The sequence below is a fragment of the Protobothrops mucrosquamatus genome, unplaced genomic scaffold, assembly GCF_001527695.2.
Source record: "Protobothrops mucrosquamatus isolate PMUCROS unplaced genomic scaffold, P.Mucros_1.0 scaffold2847, whole genome shotgun sequence".
NCBI classification, from domain to species: Eukaryota; Metazoa; Chordata; class Lepidosauria; order Squamata; family Viperidae; genus Protobothrops; species Protobothrops mucrosquamatus.
Window position 1 is genome coordinate 44,510 of NW_015388877.1, and position 9,288 is coordinate 53,797.

The 9,288-nt window shown below is 43.5% G+C and overlaps 1 protein-coding gene across 1 annotated transcript in view; it reads right to left on the reverse strand.

The window, feature by feature from the left end:
- Positions 1-4,021: 4,021 nt before the first annotated feature.
- The window catches only part of LOC107296510 (fatty acyl-CoA reductase 1-like), a 139,512-nt gene continuing 134,245 nt past the window's right edge, over positions 4,022-9,288 (reverse strand). The window contains exons 8-12 of the mRNA XM_015825864.1: positions 9,150-9,217; positions 7,797-7,968; positions 6,138-6,267; positions 5,154-5,281; positions 4,022-4,184 (exon numbers count right to left, since the gene is read on the reverse strand). Of these exons, the coding sequence (XP_015681350.1) occupies positions 4,022-4,184; positions 5,154-5,281; positions 6,138-6,267; positions 7,797-7,968; positions 9,150-9,217 (661 nt within the window). The remainder of the gene's footprint in view (positions 4,185-5,153; positions 5,282-6,137; positions 6,268-7,796; positions 7,969-9,149; positions 9,218-9,288) is intronic.

Genomic DNA, 9,288 nt, shown 5'->3' on the forward strand with positions numbered 1-9,288 from the left:
GGGCCAAGTGCTGTTATGCAGGGTGGACTAGATGTAGTGGGGAGATCAGCATATGTAACAGTGGTGAATATAATAATAATAATAATAATAATAATAATAATAATAATGATAATGATAATGATGATGATGATGATGATGATGATGATGATGAGGAGGAGGAGGAGGAGGAGGAGGAGGAGGAGGGGAAGGGGAAGGGGAAGGGGAAGGGGAAGAGGAAGAAGAAGAAGAAGAAGAAGAAGAAGAAGAAGAAGAAGAAGAAGAAGAAGAAGAAGAAGAAGAAGAAGAAGAAGAAGAAGAAGAAGAAGAAGAAGAAGAAGAAGAAGAAGAAGAAGAAGAAGAAGAAGAAGAAGAAGAAGAAGAAGAAGAAGAAGAAGAAGAAAAAAAAGTTGGAAGAGACCTTGGAGGTCTTCTAGTCCAACCCCCTGCTCAGGCAGGAGACCCTATACCATTTCAGACAAATGGCCGTCCAGTCTCTTCTTAAAAACTTCCAGTGTTGGAGCATTCACAGCTTCTGGGAGGCAGGTTGTTCCATGGTTAATTGTTCTAACTGTCAGGAAGTTTCTCCTTAGTTCTAGGTTGCTTCTCTCCTTCATTAGTTTCCATCCATTGCTTCTTGTCCTGCCTCCAGGTGCTTTGGAGAAGAACTTGACTCCCTCTTCTTTGGGGCAGCCCTGAGATTCTGGAACACTGCTATCATGTCCCCCCTCGTCCTTCTCTTCATTAAACTGGACATCCCCAAAGGAAGCTTTTTTAAAAAGAAAAAAAGAAATGGTGGCGAAGGCAGACTGGTCAAATCATATCTTTCAATGATGGTGATCCTATCCTCAAATCTGTTTGAATCAGAAGAAGGTCTTTGCCATTGATTTGCATATCTACAGTTGAAATAAAGATTTAATCTCAGATATTTACGGTTGTCTTCTTCCAAATGCAGTTTGCCACTATAGAAATATCAACCCTAAGACACCAGTAGGTTATTCAATTGTTGCTTTTGTAAGGGATGACAAGGAAACTCACACAGTAAAGAATGATAGCTAAAGTCATGGTCTCAAACCGCTGGAAGGTATCCGGAACTCTGGATGCCTCCAATAACCTGCTCCCTTTGTAAAGTGGATATTGAAATGATGTCCCCAAGAAACGATGTTTGAAAATCTTTTATTGAGAGTAAAGAAGGTGACTTTCATAAATATGCAATCTGTATTAGCAAAGCAATAAAAAGGAAACATGTCTTAAGTCCATAACTGACAGATAATATTTAGAAGCGTGCAGACAGACATCTCCCTAATAAACAGGAGCATCAGAGGAAAGGGGGGAATACAACACAACACAATCAAGTGGGGAAATTCACTATTGTCAGCCCCACTTGGTAGACCGAGACCAGGACATGGATTCCACAGGCAGGCTAAATCTATTTTTATTCTGCTATGTCACAATGGCAGAATTTTTCTTTCGGTTGCTGATAAAAACAGGATCGCCAACATGATTGCCAACATCCGATAACAGGTATGGCACAAGAAGAAGATTATTTGTATCTGCTCCTTCTAGAGTTTAGTGAACTGGAGAGGTGTGTATCTGGACATAATTTTATTTGTCCACTGTGAACTTAAGAGACATTTCATCCTTCGCTGGATTGCTAACAAAGCTTGCATTTCAACACCTTTCTCTGGGAACAAAATTCACATCCACTCAGAAACAGTTATTGCAGGCAGTAGAACGCGATCCGACGGTACCCAGCAGCCAAGTGGATGCTGCAGAGGTGAGTAAGACCACACCTGGAGTACTGCAGCCAATTTTGGTCACCATATCACAAAAAAGAGGTTGAGAGTTTGGGAAAAATTCAGAGAAGAGCAACTAAGATGATCCAAGGCCTGGAGACTAAAACATACGAAGAACGGCTGCGGGACTTGGGCTAATCTAAAGAAAAAAAGAAATAGGGGAGACATGATAGCAGTGTTCCGGTATTTGAGGGGCTGCCACAAAGAAGAGGGGATCAAATTATTCTCCAAAGCACCCAAAGGCAGGACAAAAAACAACGGATGGAAACTAATGAAGGAGAGAAGCAACCTGGAACTAAGGAGAAACTTCCTGACAATGAGGACAATCAACCAGTGGAACAGTTTGCCTCCAGAAATCGTGGGCGCTCCATCACTGGAGGTTTTTAAGAAGAGACTAGACAATCACCTGTCTGAGATGGTGTAGGCTCTCCTGCTTGAGCAAGGGGCTGGACTAGAAGACCTCCAAGGTCCCTTCCAGCTCTATTCTGTTCTAAGATGTTTGGCTACTATTTTCTTGACAACCTTTTCAATATTAGGACATAAGCACGTAAAAGAGATGTGGGCAGCCCCACCCTTGTTGAGCCTCTGGAAGACTGTGGAAACCTGGTCTTCTCCCAAGCATAGAAGCTGATGGAACTTTGGTGTGGACGTGCTTTAGTTTATTGCCTTGATCATGTGATTTTAGGGACCTCAACCCAGTTGCTTTTTAATGGGATTGGATAGTTTGGTTCATGTTTTAATTTCCATTTGCCAGTGTTCCCTGGGTAGATGGCAAGCTCTATAAATGTGTTAGGTAAGTAACTAGTAAATATTTCCCTGGAAACTTCCATCACAGCTTGCATTCTGGAAAAAATATTGTTTTTCACCTAAAGAGCAACCTCTGTAACGATCAACCTGACCGCGGGCGCAGGAAAGGCCTTCATAATATTCCTTTCAAGTTGGCACAGCCTCTACCCACGTTTCCAAGGAATGTTGTAGGCAGAGGATGATTAAGGATTGGGGAACTGTTTGGTTCACTGCTATCAAGAGGGGTGACATGATAGCAGGGTTCCAATGTCTCAGGGGCTGCCCCAAAGAAGAGGGAGTCAAGCTATTCTCCAAAGCACCAGAAGGCAGGATAAGAAGCAACGGATGGAAACTAATCAAGGAGAGAAGCAACCTGGAACTAAGGAGAAACTTCCTGACAGTTAGAACAATTAACCAGTGGAACAACCTGCCTCCAGAAGCGGTGAATGCTCCAACACTGGAAGTTTTTAAGAAGAGACTGGACAGCCATTTGTCGGAAATGGTATAAGGTTTCCTACCTGAGCAGGGAGTTGGACTAGATGACCTCCAAGGTCCCTTTCATCATCATCATCATCATCATCATCATCATCATCATCATCATCATCATCATCATCATTATTATTATTATTATTATTATTATATTCCTGAAGGGTCCCATGCAAAGAGGGCACAATTACCAGTATAAAGAGAGGTTAGGTTTGTGCAATGCACGTGGTGAACTATTTGTGTAAACTCTATTTAAATCTACATTTAATCTCTGGGCTTTCAAAACATCAACTCCTGGAAAAAGAATAGGAGGGATATCCCCCCCCCCCGAAAGCAATCGTCATTGCTTCGTCGACGTCATGTTTGTTTCCATCTTCAATTTGACTGAAAGAGATCCCTGAACCTTAATTATGCAATATATATATAGCTCTGCTGGTCCAATGCAGTAGGAACATATGGAATACAAACTGATTTACGTACAGTATGAAGCATTGAAATTTTTACCCTTCAGTATTTCTGGGTGGAAGATCTCCAGTGGCAGTTTTCAGGGTCCAACTGGGCACTGGGACGGAACAAAACTGGTAGACGTCATTGTGAAAAATGCAGCTTCCTTGGGATGATGTGATGGATGTAGAGGCAGAAAGTCAACGCCCGTTGCAACAACAATTGAATAGTAGTAGTGGTGGTAGTAATAATTAGAGTAAATCTCTTGTGATATCTGCTGAAGACTTAAAGCAGTGGTCTTCAACCTTGGCAACTTGAAGACTTGTGGACTTCAACGCCCAGAATTCCTCAGCCATCCAGGAGCTGGCTGAGGAATTCTGGGAGATGAAGTCCAAAGGTCTTCAAGTTGCCAAGGTTGAAGACCCCTGACTTAAACAGTTGAAAGGTATCTTGTTACTGTTGAAGCAGACAGATACCAGGAGTTGTCTTGAAGGTTATTCCAAGGCGTAGCAAGCAATCCCCAGAAAGCGCAGTCAATGTGTCAGGGTGCTGGAAGCTCTAAGGTAGCTAAGAAATTTGTAGCAGAGGCTTAGTACGAAATACCATATATTACGAGCCATTTGTGACTTTGCAATGAATACGCGCCAGAAGATCACAAGCAGAGTGGCCTTCAGTGCCCACTGGATAGTCTTCAGCCTGACAAAAGAGAGAAGAGAAAGAAGAGGAGCTGAACTACCAATGGTAGGTCATTCGCAAGAGAAAACAGATCAACCATCAGCTGGGATACGGAGAGTGTGATGGTATCGTATCAAAAATGTGCCACCTTGGACCAAAGTGAAATCGGTCCATCCGATCATCGCGGTCATTTAGGGAGGGGGGGGATGGATGACCCGGACAGAAGAGTCAGCCTTGGTGACCCAGATCTTAAAGGTGCTTCTCATGGGATTTCTTCATCCAACCTAGATAGAAAGTTGGAGCAGTTGCAAATAACAATGTCGGTTTCCACCTACCATTAATCCTTCAGAATGTTAACACTCTTGTCTCATGGGAAGAGCGATGAGATCTAGGTTATTATGTAAGAATCAGACATGATATTTATCTGGATTACCTAACTAACCTAAACCTAAATAACTATTGTGATTGTAAGCAATCACAACTTCTGAAGGCAAGCCGTTCCAACGGTTGGTTGTTCTCGCCATTAGGAAGTTTCTCCTGACTTCTAGGTTGATTCACTCCTTGATTAGTTTCCATCCGTTGAGTCTTGTTTTGCCTTCTGCTGCTTTGGAAAATAGGTTGACCCCAGAATCAATCAGAACAGAGCTTGAAGGACCCTGAGAGGGCTTCTAGTCGACCCCTATACAATTTGCAACAGTTTGAGACCCCTTCTTTGTGGCAGCTTTAGTTATGGATACTTTAATAATCTATACTTTAATTATGTATACCAATCAATCAGATTCAGTTCTTCTCCTGGCTCTACCTACGTCTTCGATCTGGGCTACACTCTCTTTGGAGGAAGGACCCTAATATATATACCATTCCAAGCCAAGCTATATGTGGCATCCAGCCCAAGCCCCTATTTTGTGGTGACCAAGCAATTTCATTCACTGAAAGCATTCGGCTCTCAGGTTGTGAAAGTTAACACAAAAAAATTGTTACGTGTCTTACTTTCTGATATGCTGCCGAGCGGCAGGAATTCCAGCCATGTCTTCATTCAGCAGGTATTTCTTGGTTCCTAAGCAGTAATCTTTCATGTATTCTGGCCAAGTCAGTTGACAGACGTCAAAGCAGAACAACTGGGATTAAGCAGAAAGAAGACTATTTAAAATGGGGGGGGGGGGAGAAGCACTCTTCCAATCTTGATTTTAAGTTCAACATTATATAAGAAATAAGTTTTTCGGGACAATACCTATACTGATATATTGATGTACCATTCAAGGAATGGCAAAACTATATTTGTAAATTTGTTTGGCAAGACAAGAAGCCAAGAATTAAATACAAACTCCTGCAGGATACAATTAGAACAATTAACCAGTGGAACAACCTGCCCCAGAAGCTGTAAATTCTCCAACACTGGAAGTTTTTAAGAAGAGACTGGACAGCCATTTGACTGAAATGATATAGGGTTTCCAGCCTGAGCAGGGGGTTGGACTAGATGACCTCCAAGGTCCCTTCCCTCTGTTAATGCAGCTTAACACTGTGTTGGCTTTTTTGGCAGCTGCAGCACACGGCTGGCTCCTGTTTAGGTGTTTGATAATATTCTTTATCTTCTTTTTTCTTTAATTCTCAGTGCAAGTCTATCCATTTCCGCACAGTCCAGTATTTGCTTAATGATCTCTTCCTCCAAATATACAGCAAAGTGTATATTTAACATTACACGCATTAGCAGCAGCGAGGATTGTATTTGCACAGCACTGGGAAAATGAAAACAACAACAACAACAACAACAACACACCTTTGGAGGAAGAGATCATTTTCTCCTCACCGCGTCTCCCAAGGTCTTTCCCACCTATCGCTACAGGGACTAGCCTCTTGCGTAGGGCTCCGAGGAAGGAATTTGCCCTTTTGGAAACCAGCTGAAATCTAGCCTGAATGCACATTTTCACTCTTTAATTTTCATTGACGGGATCGGCGGTTCGGACAGATGCTTACCGTTCTGTCTTTTGGGTTGAGCTCTTTCAGTAACCTGTTTGTATTTTCGTAGCTCCAGTCCCAGGAATGGCGGGTGAAATATTCAAGGAGACTCATAGTCTTGTCCAAACGCCCAGCAAGCTTCATCATCCTGGAAAGGCAAAACAGAAACGTCTCAGAGATAGGATTAGTAGCGTCTGTCCTCAGAGAGACCGAGCACAGGGTGCTTTGCAAAGTCCTCAAATATCTATGGTGGGCTATCCTCAAGGCCGTTCCCAGAGACATCCACACAGACCTTTCTGATGGGACCGCTGGGGAACCAAGGACGTTGCGTGTCTTAAGGGCCGCCACGACCACAACTGGCTCCTACTCAGGAATTCTGTTGATTGCATTTTTAATTAGAACCATTTAGATGGTTTGTAAGCTGTTGGGAGGATTATTATCCTGCAGGATGTGGAGGTCTTTGTGATATATGTGTACACAACAGTGGGCAAAGCTGCAAGTCGATCTGATTGTTTTCCTAATAAATCCCTGAAGATATCAAATGGGTGAAGGAGTGGGTCCTTCTTGGAGAAAAGGTTCTTCTCTATTCTTCAGGGGGCTTTCCCTGAAACCTCTATCTTGACTTTTTTGACCGCTTCCCCATGCCTCACACGGCAGACCCAATACTCACCAAGGCTTCTTTCCAATCAGTTGTCAATACGGGTCGTAGACAAACGGGGTTTTGTGATAGAGGAAACTCCAGTGCTGATGGATGAGGTAGAATAGAATAGAGCAGAATACAGAATACGGAATACGGAATATGGAATGGAATAGAATAGAATAGAGTAGAGTAGCGTAGCGTAGCGTAGAGTAGCGGGGTTTGTGATAGAGGAAACTCCAGTGCTGATGGACGAGGTAGAATAGAATAGAACAGAATACGGAATAGAATAGAGTAGCGTAGCGTAGAGTAGAGTAGAGTAGAGTAGAGTAGAGTAGAGTAGAATATAGGAATGTAGAATAGAGTAGAGTAGAGTAGAATATAGGAATGTAGAGTAGAGTAGAGTAGAGTAGAATATAGGAATGTAGAGTAGAGTAGAATATAGGAATGTAGAGTAGAGTAGAGTAGAATATAGGAATGTAGAGTAGAGTAGAATATAGGAATGTAGAGTAGAGTAGAGTAGAATATAGGAATGTAGAGTAGAGTAGAGTAGAGTAGAGTAGAATATAGGAATGTAGAGTAGAGTAGAGTAGAGTAGAATATAGAGACTGAGCAGAGGATGTTTGCAAAGCATCTTGCTGCCACAATCCTCGAATATCTATGGTGGGCTATTCAAGGCCTTTCCCAGAGACATCCATCATCCCACCTTTCTGATGGGACCATTGGGGAACCAAGGACTCTGTGTGTCTTAAGGGCCGCCACGACCACAACTGGCTCCTACTCATTAATTTTGCCAATCGCATTTTTAATTGGAATCACTTCCATTGTTTGTAAGCTTTTGGGAGGATTATTATGCTGAAAGATGTGGAAGACCTATTCTTGAGGAATCCCCAAAGCTGTCAAATTGGCGGAGAAGGTGGTCCTCCTTGGAAAAAAGGTCTCCTGCATTCTTCAGGGTGCTTCCCTAAAACTGCTATTGCTGGACTTTTTTGGGGGGGACATCATCCCCTACGCACCCCACAATGGAGATCCAATCTCACCATGGCTTCTTTCCCATCAGCCGCAGATAGAGGTCACCGAGAAAAGCAGGGATGGTGTGACAGACAAAGGTCCAGTACTGATGGAGCAAGTAGCTCGAGGTCATCCTGGCATTTGGGATCCTGAAGGGTTTCTCCAGTGGGTTTTTTTCATAGATATTTATCACATTAATTTCTGCAGAATGGGAGAAAACAGATACTGCACCCAACACGACCCTTATCGGAAAGGTCAACTTAAGAAGGCAAAGTGCTATCTGAACCCAGAAAACCAGACGTGGTTTCCGGTCGCATGATTTAGATGAGCTGAAGAAAGGGGAAGAATGTGGCTCTTCCCCCAACCTCTGGTTCTGTTTATTATTATTATTATTATTATTATTATTATTATTATTATTATTATTATGTTACAATTAGCGTTTTGCCTCCCTGACTTTATTTGGTCAATGTCTAAGGCAGTGTTGGCGAACCTATGGCCCGCGTGCCAGAGGCAGCACTCAGAACCCTCTCTGTTGGCATGCGTGCCACCGCCGCCACCAGCAGATCCATTAGGCCGCCACCACCACCCAGAGCAGGAGCCCCGCCCAGCACAAAGGAGGCGAAGCGGCCAACTAGCAAGCTCGAGTAGAGGTGGTAGAGCTTAGGTCACCAACCATTATCGATTGGTGGACTGGAAGATAAGGGAGGGGGAAGCATTTTACATGCGTGCATGCGTGCACGGGGCCGCAAGCACGCACGCACTGCAAATGGGGTGGGTCTAGGGCCTGCGTGATACTCACTAGCCCTGCCCCGTTCTTGCATGATGCAGTGCCTTGTATCTGCACCCCGTGGTGCGGCGGCGGCCATTTTTGCACCTTGCAGCACAGTGGCCCATTTTTGCACCCCCAGTTTTTGCGTGCCAGAGGCGGCACTCAGAGGCACTCACCCTGCTCCCCCCTGAGGGCACCACAATGCTGATGTGGCCCTGGCACTTTATGATAAATAAGTGGGGTTTGGGTTGCGGTTTGGGCACTCATTCTCTAAAAGGTTCGCCATCACTGGTCTAAGGCCACTGCTTACCTATTAGCAACAAGGTGACCTTAGAGATTCACAAATAAAACCTTAAAATAAATAGCTGTGCTACTGTCAGCTGCGCAAGCCTTGCGAGATATTCCACACGAGAAGCACAGACAGTAGTTGTAACTTCATTGTAAGGTGGTGTTAATGAAATCTTGTGAAGAATCCCATGCGACAGACAATCCCTTATCCACACGGAGACTGTCGGCCCTTGAAATCTCAATGGCGAGGCAAGCCCTTAAGGATAACTTCCATTCAAAAAGTCTGGTGGAATTTTCTGAATCCTTAAAAAAAAAAAATACTCACCCAATTCTCCCCAAGAAAATGGATTGAGGCTTCCAGAGGTACAGTTGTAGATCATTGGCGATTTGGGCCTGAAAAGAATAGAAATAAAAAAACTCAAAGAATTCACAAAATATATTCATACTATGTTTATTATATAGGT